We start from the raw sequence: 16,059 nt of genomic DNA on the forward strand, positions 1-16,059 counted from the left end.
TTTTTAAGGGAGTTGTTTACCTTTTGCCAGTTAATTTGTGTTTGTTTGTATTTTAGCCAGTTGACAGAGTTTCTCTCTCCCGCTCACCCTTTTATTGTCTCTCACACACACTCTCTCTCTTTCTGACTTGCAGTGAGCTTGTGGTCTGAAGGATGATGTGGGGCATGCTGATTACCATGCTGTTACACTGAGAAGAGTTTATCCACACAGGACAAGCAGCAGCAACTACACGTTCCCTACGTAAACCAGCTATCAAGCACCTGCTCTCAATCAAGTACCTGTCTGAATATTTCTCTCTCCCACACATACACAGCTATGGCTGGCTGGCTCTGGTTGGGAGGGTAATCGGTGTGCTGGTTGCCCTGGCAACCCCACCCTGATCCTCGTTGAAAAGAGCCCAACTGTCACCGAAGACTTTTTACCCCCCCGCCCTTTTTCTGGAGTTGATTTGCCCTTTGAGGAGGGAGAGGGCAGCGGCGGAAGCAGGAGCCATGGACTCATGAGGTGAAAATGGCAGCACGGTGGCTGTTCGGCCCCCAGGAGCCCTCAGACAATCCGAGCCAATAACGTGGGCACGCACACGGGCAGAGCGGCGGTAGCAGTATGCAGGAGGCTGACCTACCGGCCACCAATGCTTTCACAGGTGAGCAGCAGATCAGGTTTAGAACCTCAGTTTGGGATTTAAGGGATAAGCTTTGAGCTTTGGCATGAATTTGGGTTTAATGATTCATGCCAGCCATAAAGATTATGTTCATGAGGAGGGGTCATGTTGCGCTTTACAAATCTTGAAGTTTTTTTTTTTTTTTTTTTTGTGTTGCTCTGATATTCAAAGCCGCTCTCACTCCTAACCCCCCCCCCTCTCATCCTTCTCTGCTCCATTTCTTCGACAGGCTGCATTTCTCTCCCCTGCCTGGAATGGAATGCAGAGAAAGAGGAGAGAAAGTACGAGATGAGTGGAGGGGGTTAGAGATTGTGCTGTGTACTAAACTTAAACTTGATTGGCTATACACTGCAGACAGAGCGCAGAACAAGAACTGAAGAAGAAATTTTTTTTTTTTTTATCATGCAATGTCTTCTTTTATAATTATAATTTATATAATTTATAATTATAATTATAATTATAATTAATTATATAATAATTATAATTATAATAATTATATATATTTTTTTTAAATTTTCACTTCACTTTGATCTTTTATCATCTAGCCTAATCTAGACTGGAATTGAATCGAATCTGCTCTCAACGAATGTATGTTTTTAATAAATAATAAAAAAAAAACTTCTTGAATCTTCTCTTCTCAAATCTTCTCAAATTAAAGGGATAGTTCTTTTAAAAATGAAAATTCTCTCATCATTTACTCACCCTCATGCCATCCCAGATGTGTATGACTTTCTTCATCTGCTGAACAAAGATGAAGATTTTTAGAAGAATCTCTCAGCTCTGTAGGTCCATACACTGCAAGTGAATGGGTGCCAAAATTTTGAAGCTCCAAAAATCACATAAGTCAGCATAAACACAATCCATCAGACTCCAGTTGTTAAATCAATGTCTTCAGAAGTGATATGATAGGTGTGGGTGAGAAACAGATAAACTTTTAAGTCCTTTTTTTACTATACATTCTCCATGCTCAGTCAATCTACACTAACTTTCACATTCTTCTTCTTGTGTTTTTGGTGATTTACATTCTTCATGCATATCGCCCCCTACTGGGCAGGGAGAAGAATTTATGATAAAAAAAGGACTTAAATATTTATCTGTTTCTCACCCACACCTATCATATCACTTCTGAAGATATGAATTTAAACACTGGAGTCATATGGATTACTTTTATGCTGCCTTTATGTGCTTTTTGGAGCGTCGAAATGTTGGTGTCCATTCACTTGCATTGTATGGACCAACAGAGCTGAAATATTTTTCTAAAAATCTTAATCTGTGTTCTGCAGAAGAAAGAAAGTCATACACATCTGGGATGGCATGAAGGTGAGTAAATGATGATTTTTGGGTGAACATACCCTTTAAATCTTCTCTCATCAAATGAAATTTTCTTTTGTTGAATCAAAGCATCTCTAACCAAAACAAATCTTCTCTTGTTGAATCTTCTCAATTGACTTTTCTCCTCTCTTGTTTAATAAAAATAAAGTCTTGTATTCTCAGATCTTCTCTTCTTGAATGTTCTCAAATTAAATTTTCTTTCATCTAATTGAATCTTCATTTGTCAAATCAAATCTCTCATCGAATCTAATCTTTTCAATGGAATCTTCTCAAATTGAATTGTATGTTTTTGAATCTTCTCTTATCGAATCTAATCTTGTTGAATCAAATCAAATCTTGTCTTCTATTCTTGAATTTTCTCGAATCATATCTTCCCTTGTCAAATAAAATTTCTCGAATCAAATCCTGTCTTGTCAAATTAAATTTTGTCTCATCAAAGCATATCTTTTCTTGTTAAATCAGTTCTTCTCCTGTTGAATCTTCTCAATCAAATTTCCTCAAATTTAATTGTATCTTCTTGAATCTTCCTTTATCGAATTTAATCTTGTTAAATCCAATCAAATCTTCTCTTCTCAAATCTTGTATTCTCAAATCATATCTTCCCTTGTCGAATAAAATGTTCTCCTTTTGAGTCTTCTCGATCTAAACTTCTCAAATCGAATCGTATCTTCTCTAATCTAATCTTGTTAAATCGAATCAAATCTTGTCTTCTCGGATCTTCTCTTCACACATTTTCTATTCTCCAATCTTCTAAATGTATCTTCCCTTGTCAAATTAAATTTTCTCTTGAATGAATCTTTTTTAGCAAATAAGATCTCCCATCAAATCAGATATTCTCCTTTGTAATCTTCTCGATCAAATTGAATCATATCTTCTTGAATCTTCTCTTATTGAATCTAATCTTGTTGAATCATATAAAATTTTGTCTTCTCTGATCTTCTCTTCTTGAATAATATCTTCCCTTGTGAAATAAAATCTTCCTCGAATTTAATCTTTTCTTGTCAAATTAAATCTTCTCCTTTTGAATCTTGTCAAATGGAATCGTATCATCTTGATTCGTATCTTTTCTAATCTAAACTTGTTTAATCAAATCTTGTCTTGTTAGATCTTCTTGAATCTTCTCGATCAGATCTTCACAAATCGAAATTGTATCTTCTCGAATTGCAGAAGATTCGAGTAGAAAGGAGAATATTCTGGAAGTTTTCCGGGCTGCTCAGTTTGCCCTTGAAGTGCAGGTGAATGTTATTTTCATTGTGGCTCACATGCTCTGTTAATGCAAAGAACTGCTGACTTGTTTGTCCAAAGATCAAAATAACACTTTCGAAAACCACTTTGGGCTACGTCACACCCTGTGACAGATTGCATGAGTGTGGCTTGGTTTTGTCTAGCACCACCTCCTCTTAAAAAGATGATGTTTGGAGTGCTTGTGTCATCACTGTTTGGTCTCCTCTATGTATAGAGGAGATCAGACACTGGTTAATCCTTTATAGTCTAGATTCTTCCATAGAGCTGAATATCCACTCTTATCAGGTCAGTGTTGAGTTTCCTTAAAAGCATGCTTGCAATAAGACTTATTTTAAGACCATTTATAAGAGCCAGTGACCTACATATAGAGGATTATTGCCTCTTGAGATCCACAAATATGCAGAAGTTTTGGGCACAGTGAAGCTATCCCTGCAGTTGAGCTTCTTCAGACCCAGGAAGCACCATTTTACACAAGTTTTTATAGTAATGTTCCAAAACCTTTGAAACATTATTTTGAAGTTCTCTGTTTGTTTCTTGTGTCATGGTGAAGTTTTTCCAAGTGTAGACTCCGCTTTAGTGTAAAGATGTACAATAGTAAGGTCACTGAGTTTTAAAGTGATAGTTCACCTGAAAATGAAAATTGGGTCATTACTCACCCTCATGATGTTCCAAAAATATAATGACTTTCTTCCATCTGCTATAGCTAAAAATGCAATGCAGTTGTATTCACATAATTATGTAGAGTTAGTTTCAGGCCTAAGGTCTTTTACAGACAAGCTCTGCTATGTGTTTTGGATAGTTTTTTTCCTAGGGATCAGTGTTTCCTTTCACGAGGGCTAGAACAAAACAAGGTCGGAAATTTGACAAGTCCTGATTCAGCAGGTGTGAAAACAGAGACGGACTCTGATTGTTATTGATTAACATATGAAATTGTTTCTCTATGAGTCACTGCGGTTTCTCGTGTTTTGTGGGTTTTTTTTTTTTTTGGTCCATAGAGTGCAGATTCCTGTGCACTAATGGCAGATGTCTGAACCTGGACTCGCAGGTCTGTGATCAGCTCAACCACTGTGGAGACAACAGTGATGAGGAGCACTGCCCCATCTCCACCCAGCATCCTGCATCTGCCATCTTCAGCTGTGAGTCTGTCTTCTCTCCCTGTTGTTTCTGTCCTCCTTTTCAAAGTGTTCTGCATCTGATGAGGTCAGCAGGATGTTTTCTTGCTTCTCATTGGACAGTTCTCATCTGAATTCCTCAGGCTTTAAAGTGTCCAAACCACCTGCAGGGTGTGAGTGTGAGACGAGTGTTAAGTGGTGTCTCCGCACACTGAAATTTTGAGAAGGAGTGTGTGTATGTGTCTAAGTGGTCTGAATGTGAGACTGTGGCAGCCAGTCAGCTTTGATATACCAGAGCTCTTTTGTGTCTTCAAGTTTGAGCAAATCAGAGCAGACAAAAACAAAAAAACAAAAAAGCTTGCAGCCCTTTCTGTCTCTCTCTGTCCTCCCTGTGCAAAAGTCTGTCATCTGTTTTTGCTGTCTCATACTCCCCTGTGTTTCCTCTGCTCTGAGGGGTTTTCTCAGTTGAAGTTCAAGGATAAGTTCACCCAAAAATAAAAATTCTGTCATTTACTCACTCTCATGTCATTCCAAACCCATTTGACTTTCTTTTTTATGTGGAACACAGAAGGATGTTCATACTTCTGTTCTCCATACAGTGAAAGTGGATGGGGACCAGGAGCTGTCAAGCTCCAAAAAGGACAAAAAGCACTTTAAATATATAATAAAAGTAGTTCATACCACTCATGCACTAAATACCAAGTCTTCTGAAGCCAAATGATAGCTTTGTGTCATTATTCAATAAACATCATGCCTTTAAAATCTTGCTTAACAGTTGTGGTCACTTTTTACTTTTATTGGATGGAAAAGGGCAGCATGGACATTCTGCTAGACTGAGGGTCTGTACATGATGACAGAACAGTTTTTTGGGTGAACTATTTGTAATGGGGTAAGGTGGGCAAGGAGGAGGCGGGAACAGGCTGAACAGTAAACGTAACTTTTAATAACATAAATTAACTTAAATCAGCGTAAACACAGACACACATGCCTGGCAGCCACATGTGGCTCTCTCTCTTTCTCTCTCTCTCTCTCGAACTGGTGCCTCCGGCTCACCTTTATCCTCCTCACGGCTGATTAGCCCGATTCAGGGCCGGGTGTGTGTCCTCACGGCCCAGCCCCACCCTCCTCCTCTTCACACTATTCCTTTAAAGCAATAATGCTCATTTCCCCAGCAGACAAACAGTCGCCATTTACTGCTAGAGGGAGAGAGAGATCGAGAGATGAATGATGCTGATAGATGTTAGTGAAGATGCAATATGCTGAGAGCAAGACATAATCGGAGGAAATGTTTAGGATCTAATCGAGTTTGCCATCTCTGTCTACAGCGGGGCCAGACAGATTGATCATGAATACAGTCTAGACACCCTGCACAATCTCTCTATCTCTCTCTCTTTCTCTTTCTCTCTCTCTTTCTCTCTCTCTCTCTCTCTGCACACAGTAAATGGATTGTGGTCAGGACTGTCAGACAGCCTCTGCAGAGGAGGAGGGAGTGAGAGAGGGTGTTTATTGAAGAGCATGATGAAAAGCTTTGCCGAGATTGAAGGATGGGCAGTAGTGATCTTTTTGGTCAGTTGTTGATCAGTTGTTTGTGTTTCTTGGTATCAGGTGTGTACAAGGGTAAAGCATGTTGTCCATTAAAGGGATAGTTCACCCAAAAATGACAATGATATGATAGGAGTGGGTGAGAAACAGATCAATATTTAAGTAATTTTTTCCTAGAAATTCTTCTTTCTGCCCAGTAGGGGGCAAAATGCATGAAGAATGTGAATCACCAAAAACACAAGAAGATGAATGTGAAAGTAAAGTTAAAGTGGAGATTTACTGAGCAGGGAGGAGAATTTATAGTAAAAAAAAAAGGCCTAAAAAGGTCAAGGAAATTCATTTAAACTTTAAACAAGTCATGGAAAAGTTATGGAAATTTCTATTATGAATATAAATTTTTCTAGTCATGCTCTGAAAATAATAAAATATTTCATCAGCTAAATATTACTCTTATGTATAGGAAAACCTGCTAGCAAACCATAGAGATGTCTGATTTGTAATGTAAATCATTCTTTTGATTTGGTTCTTTTTAATGTAGCAGTTGAACCAGTTTACAAATTGGTCTAAATGATAATTGTGCACCGATCTGGAAATTTGAGGCTGATACCGATCATGGATATTTTAACACATTGATCTGCCAATACCGATCCAATCACCGATATTTCTTTGAAAAGTTCCCTTTGCCACACTTTTGCAAGTTATATGTTAATGCCTAAACTGTAAAATTACATATAAAATACAGTCATTGTGAAATGCTAACATTTATATGAATGGAAAACAGTTGAATAGTTCTGTTGTCACTATCAAATACTGGCAACCAGTAAACACCATGAGAGCATCATACACAGCAGAGATGCATTAAAAATAGAGACATATTATTATGACTCATTCACGATAAAAATATGAAGGAGTGTATTTTTAACTTTTTAACAGTGCATTCTGGGAATTTTAAGGGAGCGAACACTTTATTGCACTGGACAATTTTGCAATTGAGGCAGCCCTAGAAATGGACGACTCTCTGACCAGTGCCCTGACTACTGAACTACAAAGCTGATTGTGATGCACCCACAGATCTTGCGACGAACGGTAGTGTGCGTAATCCTGCGACATGCCGAGACTAGTCACAAACGCTATGACAGATTTCAAACCAGTTAGATGCTCAACTGGAAGCAGGAGACAAAAAATATTTAGAAAATAAAATTATTATTTTCAGCTGTTTTTATATATGAAAAAATTTGCAAATAAGCACAAAATGCAAAAAACGGGCACAAGCCGTTCTTTTTATGTTTATTGAAAGAGGAGAGCAGTATTGGGTAGCAGGAGACAAAAAAATAATTGGAAAATAAAAAATCACCCACATCTCCCTACTTGTTGTCTTTGTTATTTTCAGCTGTTTTTCTTATTTATTTCCTTTGCAAATGGTGCAAATAAGCTCAAAATTGGGCGCAAGCCACTCTTTCATGTTTTTGACATTTTATCACGAATTTACTGCATGAGTTTGTGAATGAATTTCATTAAAGTGAAAGACATGCAGACACTAAAGATAGCTGTAACGGTTGAGATTTGTCCACTTCAAACACAAAGACATTAATCTCATAGTGCCACAGCAACGGAGTGCCATCTAATAAAACAAGAGTGTAAACTTTGCCTGTTACATGCTGATTTAAAGGGAAATAACCTCGCAATCTGAAAATGTTATTGTTCGGTTAATAAGGTAATTATACTAATATTAAATATTAATATTAAATAACACTTAGGTTGAAGTCATTAAACCTCATTTTTTAAACACTCCACAGATTTAATATTAGCAAACTATAGTTTTGGCAAGTCATTTAGGACATCTACTTTGTGCATGACATGAGTCATTTTTCCAACAATTGTTTACAGACAGATTGTTTCACTTTTAATTGACTATCACAATTCCAGTGGGTCAGAAGTAGTGCCCGGCCGAATTTATCGGCTGATATTGGCCTTTCACAGATATATTGGTATCGGCGTATATGTTTACCGATATGCGTAGATATGAAAACTTTTTTTCAGAACATATAATGCAGAAAACAATGCTTTAGAATTGGTGTCATAATGTAGTTTGTCCAGCAGAGCGTGCTCCGTAGTTTGTTTACAGAGCTGAGCTGAAGGTGGATCTGGTGACAGTGCGGAGTTAAGCGGTGCGGACTTAAGCGGTGTCTTCGTGGTAAGTGTTAACCCTGTCCATGACAACCATGTCACTCAAGTTTATCATATCTGTTTGCCATGTTAGCCAGCTATAGTTTGTCAGAGCATCTTTTTGCAGCTCAGCAGACAGCGGTGCGGTGGTGGATTGTGTCTGAGTATAAATTTACGCTACGTTGTTACCTAGTTGGTGAGACGCAATGCTGGAAAGTAAATAAAGTCCATCTTTTGCTCTCTGTGACAACGAGCTTATAGCTAACTAGCCAACCACGTTGCTACTTTCATTGGTTGTCAGCTGAGTGGAAGCTAATGTGTAAACATATATTCACCAAACTGTTTTGTTCAGAATTCACAGTTTGGTACCCCCTTCAACTGAACAATTCCAGTCATTGCATTTAAAAGTCTGGTTTCGACCGTTGAAAGTTTCCCCTGAACTTGTATAGCAGACATACGGTGTAACACCGTTGCCGCTGTTTATCTCTTGACTCGGCATGTGTAAATGCTTCTTGTTTTACAACCTGCCCCTAATTGATTGGCAGTATTAAAATAGTCAGCATTTGACTGATACTAAACATACAGTACTGATTTTTATTTAGCTAATTCTTTTATTTTTATTTATTCTTTATTTAAATGGTCAGCAACTGACTGATACTGAACATATAGTACTGGTGTTTATTTAGCTATTTATTGTATTTTTATTTATTCTTTGTTTTCTCAGTGTTCATTTCTAGAATTTGACAATGTATACTAATAATGTCAAATATTCTTTGATAAAAACATTTGTTTTAGAAAGCAGCCTTCTGAGTTCCTTTGCATAGTCATATTGGTGCAAAATTGATGCACAATACACATAGAAAAGGTCTGTTTTGCAAACATCGGCCACCATATCAGTAATCTGTGAATTTTCCCCCTGTAAAATTGGTATCGGTCTCAAAAATCCCATATCGGTCGGACTCTAGTCAGAAGTTTACATACACTAAGTTAACTGTGCCTTTAAGCAGCTTGGAAAATTCCAGAAAATTATGTCAAGCCTTTAGGTAATTAGCCAATAAGCTTCTGATTGGCTAATTGGAGTCAATTGGAGGTGTAGCTGTGGATGTATTTTAGGGCAAACTTAGTGCCTCTTTGCTTGACATCATGGGAAAATCAAAAGAAATCAGCCAAGACCTCAGAAAAAAAAATGATGTACCTCCATAAGTCTGGTTCATCCTTGGGAGCAGTTTCCAAATGCCTGAACGTACCACGTTCATCTGTACAAACAATAGGATGCAAGTATAAACACCATGGGACCATGCAGCCATCATACCTCTCAGGAAGGAGATGTATTCTGTCTCCTAGAGATGAACGTAGTTTGGTGCGAAAAGTGCAAATCAATCCCAGAACAACAGCGAAGGACCTTGTGAAGATGCTGGAGGAAACAGGTAGACAAGTATCTATATCCACAGTAAAACGAGTCCTACATCGACATAACCTTCAAGGCTACTCAGCAAGGAAGAAGCCACTGCTCCAAAACCACCATAAACAGTTTGCAAGTGCACATGGGAACAAAGATCATACTTTTTGGAGAAATTTGGAGAAATGCTTTGGTCTGATTAAACAAAAATGTAACTGTGCTTGCAAGCCGAAGAACCCCTCATGGCAGCATCATGTTGTGGGGGTGCTTTTCTGCAGGAGGGACTGGTGCACTTCACAAAATAGATGGCATCATGAGGAAGGAAAATTATTTGGATATCTACATTCTGTCTCAAAACATCAGCCAGGAAGTTAAAGCTTGATTGCAAATGGGTCTTTCAAATGGACAATGACCCCAAGCATACCTCCAAAGTTGTGGCAAAATGGCTAAAGGACAACAAAGTCAAGGTATTGGATTGGCCATCACAAAGCCCTGACCTCAGTCCATTAGAAAATTTGTGGGCAGAACTGAAGAAGCATGTGCGAGCAAGGAGGTCTATAAACCTAACTGTTATACCAGTTCTGTCTGGAGGAATGGGCCAAAATTCCAGCAACTTATTGTGAAAAGCTTGTGGAAGGCTACCCAAAACGTTTGACCCAAGTTAAACAATGTAAAGGCAATGCTACCAAATACAAAGGAAGTGTATGTAAACTTCTGACCCACTGGGAATGTGTTGAAAGAAATAAAAGCTGAAATAAATCATTCTCTCTGCTATTATTCTGACATTTCACATTCTTAAAATAAAGTAGCGATCCAAACTGACCTTAAACATGGGATGTTTTCTACGAATAAATTGTGAAAAACTGAGTTTAAATGTATTTGGCTAAGGTGTATGTAAACTTCTGACTTCAGCTGTATGTATGTATGTATGTACAGTGCATCCGGAAAGTATTCACAGCTCTTCACTTTTTCCACATTTTGTTATGTTACAGCCTTATTCCAAAATGGATTAAATTCATTATTTTCCTCAAAATTCTACAAACAATACCCCATAATGACAACGTGAAAGAAGTTTGTTTGAAATCTTTGCAAATGTATTAAAAATAAAAAACGAAAAACAAATCACGTACATAAGTATTCACAGCCTTTGCTCAATACTTTGTTGAAGCACCTTTGGCACCAATTACAGCCTCAAGTCTTTTTGAGTATGATGCTACAAGCTTGGCACACCTATTTTTGGGCAGTTTCTCCCATTCTTCTTTGCAGGACCTCTAAAGCTCCATCAGGTTGGATGGGGAGCGTCGGTGCACAGCCATTTTCAGATCTCTCCAGAGATGTTCAATGGGGTTCAAGTCTGGGCTCTGGCTGGGCCACTCAAGGACATTCACAGAGTTGTCCCGTAGCCACTCCTTTGTTATCTTGGCTGTGTGCTTAGGGTCGTTGTCCTGTTGGAAGATGAACCTTCGCCCCAGTCTGAGGTCCAGAGCGCTCTGGAGCAGATTTTCATAAAGGATGTCTCTGTACATTGCTGCATTCATATTTCCCTCGATCCTGACTAGTCTCCCAGTTCCTGCCGCTGAAAAACATCCCCACAGCATGATGCTGCCACCACCATGCTTCACTGTAGGGGTGGTATTGGCCAGGTGATGAGCAGTGCCTGGTTTCCTCCAGACATGACGCTTGCCATTCAGGCCAAAGAGTTCAATCTTTGTTTCTCATGGTCTGAGAGTCCTTCAGGTGCCTTTTGGCAAACTCCAGGCGGGCTGTCATGTGTCTTTTACTGAGGAGTGGCTTCAGTCTGGCCACTCTACCATACAGGCCTGATTGGTGGAGTGCTGCAGAGATGGTTGTTCTTCTGGAAGGCTCTCCTCTCTCCACAGAGAAACGCTGGAGCTCTGTCAGTGTGACCATCAGGTTCTTGGTCACCTCCCTGACTAAGGCCCTTCTCCCCCAATAGCTCAGTTTGGCTGGGCGGCCAGCTCTAGGAAGAGTCCTGGTGGTTCCAAACTTCTTCCATTTACGGATGATGGAGGCCACTGTGCTCATTGGGACCTTCAATGTTGCAGACATTTTTCTGTACCCTTCCTCAGATCTGTGCCTCGATACAATCCTGTCTCAGAGGTCTACAGACAATTCCTTGGACTTCATGGCTTGGTTTGTGCTCTGACATGCACTGTTAACTGTGGGACCTTATATAGACAGGTGTGTGCCTTCCCAACTCATGTCCAATCAACTGAATTTACCACAGGTGGACTCCAATCAAGTTGTAGAAACATCTCAAGGATGATCAGTGGAAACAGGATGCACCTGAGCTCAATTTTGAGTGTCATGGCAAAGGCTGTGAATACTTATGTACATGTGATTTTTTTCGTTTTTTATTTTTAATAAATTTGCAAAGATTTCAAACAAACTTCTTTCATGTTGTCATTATGGGGTATTGTTTGTAGAATTTTGAGGAAAATAATGAATTTAATCCATTTTGGAATAAGGCTGTAACATAACAAAATGTGGAAAAAGTGAAGCGTTGTGAATACTTTCCGGATGCACTGTATGTATGCATGTATGTATGACTCAATAACTTAATATAAAAGTTACTTGTTTGTGCTTTATGATCATTCAGTAATACATGCACATAATGACTGATGTATGTCTTCATGATATCAAAGACTCTCCCCTGAACACAAAATCTGAACACAAGTGATCAAAAGAGACAACCAGGTGTAATGGTGATGTATAGTATCTGGCTTGTACACTTGTACACGGATCACCCAAACTACATCTTAATAGGGGCAGTGGTAGCTCAGCGGTTAAGGCTCTGGGTTACTGATCAGAAGGTCGGGGGTTCAAGCCCCAGCACTGCCAAGATGCCATTGTTGGGCCCTTGAGCAAGGCCCTTGACCCTATCTGCTCCAGGGGCACTGTATCATGGCTGACCCTGCACTCTGACCCCAACCTAGCTGGGATATGTGAAAAAAAAAAAGAATTTCACTGTATATGTGCAAATGTATAATGTGTGATAAATAAATACAATTATTATTAATTATTAATACCAGGTGTACACAGGGACGAATGGTCATGTAGTTGATACACCCAGTCTGTGATCAGTCAGAAAAGTCATGGAAATTTTAGCAAACTTGACTTGTTTAAGTGAAAACTTTATCAATATTTAATTAGTTTTGAAAACTGCCATGACTGAGCTGAGCTGTGATTGGACACAGAACGAGTGAGTCAATTCTGAGGATTTTAATTTCATTTTGTCTGTGTTTTCTCTTCCATTTAGATTTGTTATAATGTGCTTACATGTGTGTGCTTGCACACTTGAAAATGTTTGCAGAAAGATAAGTCTGACTGGGGTATTAAAACTACAGAGGCTGCAGATATTCAGACAGCATAACGCCCATGCCTCTATCCTCAATTGAATTATGTAACAAAACACAGCAAAGAAAAATCAGACTTCACGCTGCTTAACTGGACCTTATAATAGGCAAAGCTCATTCTCTGTCTAGATAATAGTGTGATTTGAATCCAGCACACTGTGCCCACTGGGTCTGTACTTGACCAAACCCTCAACAGATTACGACATAAAAGACATTTTGAGATGGGATCTACATAACCAAGAATAACAACTACCAACAACATAATTTTTTAGCAGCTTTTGACTGATAAATAAAGCCATCAATACAAGAAGTCCCAAAAGTAAGGCAAACAAAACATTTTTAAAAACGCATAAATCATATAGACAAAAGTCTAAAGACCCCATGAAATCACTTGACAAGCACTTTGCTTTGCTGTATTGATGTATTTTCTATTGAAGCAGGAAATTTGGGTGGGACATATTAAAGGGTGCGTCCTCCTTTTTAAAAAGGTAAAAATGCTTTAGTTACATCACAGCCATGAACAATGATTTGCTACTTACTCGGTTGCAGGTGGTGTTAAGGGGAGGGACATTCTCATTATTGAAAGTATTTAATTGGACAAAAACATCTGTGGAGTGCAGGATTAGTCATCATTATTTGTGGTCCGCTTTTTTTTCTCTCTAGAAGACAAAGAATGTAAATTTAAAATGTGTATGGATGGCTTCAAAGCTAATGCGCATGGACTAAAAGCTACAAACTCAAACAATTTTGATTTCATGGGTCTTTAATGTATCTCTAGTTTTAAGAGGGAAAACCTTAAATGAAACACTTCAGGTTCTAAATCGAGCCACAAGATTGTCAGAATGTGTCTCAGTCTGGTTTGAAGGGTCATGAGGGCTATCTGGTGAAGTACATGGTAATGTCCATTGTGCTGGCACACAGAGAAGTTGATTTTCAATAGATTTAAAAGAGATAAAAGTGAGTGTCTATGTTGTGCTAGATCATGCAGGCCACAGATCATGCTTTTTCTGCAGGTATTAGTTTACGAGCAATGCTGATTTAACATGACAACATTCCACACCTTAACTCCACAGAAGAAACCACACTGAGGATTATCTTACCTTATGTACACTAAAGCCCTGGTTGTGATGAGAACAACCACAACACTGCTCACATTTGTCTTTTCCTGGCATAGAATGCCAACACAGAAGTTCGCCAAAATAGAACTTTGCTGTAAAACCTATAACAACCGTCACACATAAAACCACAAATGTTTATTCGCTCTGCATAAATGCTTGGGGTACTTTCTGTCTCTTTGAAGGCGGCATGGTAGCGGCACACTTTAAAGAGTATGTAAATCAACCTCTTCAACAGTTTGTGTGTTTGTTAATAGCTCTCATCACAAGAGTATGTGTGTGAGAAGAGTTTCTCAAGAGCTGTAGACAAGCACGAGACTTAGTGAGACCTTGTCCCTGTCACACTGGACATCATGTCCCACTTTGATGTTCATAAGGGGTTGTCAACCTTTTCTGACCCAGGAACCCTGCTACCCAGACTCTCAGCCAACCTGAGGACCCCCTAATATAAATATGCTAGGTGGCAATGTATAATACTGTATATTTCATTAATAACATAAAAACATTTTATGCTAAACTAAGGTGTTGACATATTTTCTTAAAGGAACATTCTGGGCTCAATACAAGTGAATCAACTAAAAAAAAAAAAAGCACAAATTATGGTTACAGCAAGACACTTACAATGGAAGTGAATGGTGCCAGTCTATAACCATTAAAAATCACAATATTTCAAAAGTATGGCCATGAGACGTAAACATTATACATATTAACAATTTTAGTGTGATAAAATCGCTTGCCTACTTTTTATAACATCATTGTGAAGACGTAACAAGGGTAAACCATGTAATCTGGTAAACACTGTAACTGTCACACTAAAAGAATGTTAACGCATATATTGTTTTGTTTTGTAATACACTTTTGAAACTGTGTATTTTAACGTTTATGGACTGGTGCCATTCAATTCTATGAGGTAACTGTGATTTTTTATTTTTTATTTTTTTTTTCATAAATGAGGGATCAGTATAAATAATGTTTGTGGTTATGAACATTATCCCACAACTGCTGTTGATTAAGTTTATTTTGTTTTGAACTTGGAACATTCCTTAAACATCCTTTGCCATGTCCTGGATTTCGTTGTATTGTCAAACCATCAGAGATTTACAATTTGTTTATGAAAGCAACCAACAAATGATATGATATAAGACAAGTAAATCACATAAATGTAGAAAATCCTGGGTCTTTTTTCTTCTGGCTCTCTCTCTCTCCCTTCCTTTCTCCTCACGTTTTTCCTTTCTATTCTCTCTACAGTTTTAAAACAGGTTGATGGGGGTTAGAGGTCGCGGAGGTCACATTTCGATCCTTGTCTGATGTGAAGAGCTCAACAATCAGTTTGTTTGAGTTTAGGATTTCCATCACTAATCTCCATCATCTTTCATGCTAATCTGGGCCGACCACAGCGGGCTGCATTTTCATGCTAAGGGCCTCATTACCAAACTGACGTCATGCCTTCTGTATGCAATCAGCATCGCTTGGAGGGAGGGCAAGTCCCAGATGAAGCGTTTGAACTTCTTGAGAGTGCCGGATGATGGAATTGTTTGGCCTACAGGAATGTCCGACTGTAAAGGAGACTTGAATGAAGTTCAGAGTGTCTTAATCAAGGTTTTAATGACAGATGATAATGATGGTGTGAATGAGACACTTGTTAGGTATTTGATGACTTGGAGCTATTTTAAGAGCGTTCTCTTTTGTTTGCATTCACTTTGATTCATTATTTGACTTTTCACAATATTCGGGATTAAGGAAAGTAATTTATCTCTAAAGATGGGTGATGACTTGAGGACCGGGAGTCTTTTTTTAGATTAACACTTAAAGGAATACTTCACCCAAAAATGAAAATTCTGTCATCATTTACTTACCCTCACGTTGTTCTAAGTCTTTTTGGGAAACACAAAAGGAGATGTTATGCAGTATAGTCTCATTCACCATTAACTTGCAATAAAAGTGAATGATGACTGAGACTGAACATTAGGGCTAACATCACCATACAGGATTAGAATATCATTTAAATGATGACAGAATTTTCATTTTTGGGTAAACTATTCCTTTAACGAACCAAGAGGCTGAGCACCTGTTTGCTAAATTAATCGCACACTCAATAGTGACTGTTGTG

The 16,059-nt window shown here is 38.5% G+C and overlaps 2 protein-coding genes across 4 annotated transcripts in view; both read left to right on the plus strand.

Moving 5' to 3' along the window:
* LOC127452802 (low-density lipoprotein receptor class A domain-containing protein 4-like) overlaps positions 1–16,059 on the plus strand; it is a 79,215-nt gene that overhangs the window by 23,086 nt on the left and 40,070 nt on the right. Inside the window, exons 2-4 of one of the 3 annotated variants that reach the window (XM_051718526.1) lie at positions 134–643; positions 891–942; positions 4,234–4,374. In XM_051718526.1, the coding sequence (XP_051574486.1) occupies positions 632–643; positions 891–942; positions 4,234–4,374 (205 nt within the window). In that variant the 5' untranslated portion in view covers positions 134–631. The remainder of the gene's footprint in view (positions 1–133; positions 644–890; positions 943–4,233; positions 4,375–16,059) is intronic. The other 2 variants (XM_051718527.1, XM_051718530.1) reach the window with 2 other exon arrangements.
* The window catches only part of LOC127452801 (melanocortin receptor 5-like), a 75,018-nt gene continuing 63,238 nt past the window's right edge, over positions 4,280–16,059 (plus strand). The window contains exon 1 of the mRNA XM_051718525.1: positions 4,280–4,374. The gene's annotated coding sequence lies outside the window, so the exon portion shown is untranslated. The remainder of the gene's footprint in view (positions 4,375–16,059) is intronic.

The sequence above is a fragment of the Myxocyprinus asiaticus genome, chromosome 15, assembly GCF_019703515.2.
Source record: "Myxocyprinus asiaticus isolate MX2 ecotype Aquarium Trade chromosome 15, UBuf_Myxa_2, whole genome shotgun sequence".
Lineage (NCBI taxonomy): Eukaryota > Metazoa > Chordata > Actinopteri > Cypriniformes > Catostomidae > Myxocyprinus > Myxocyprinus asiaticus.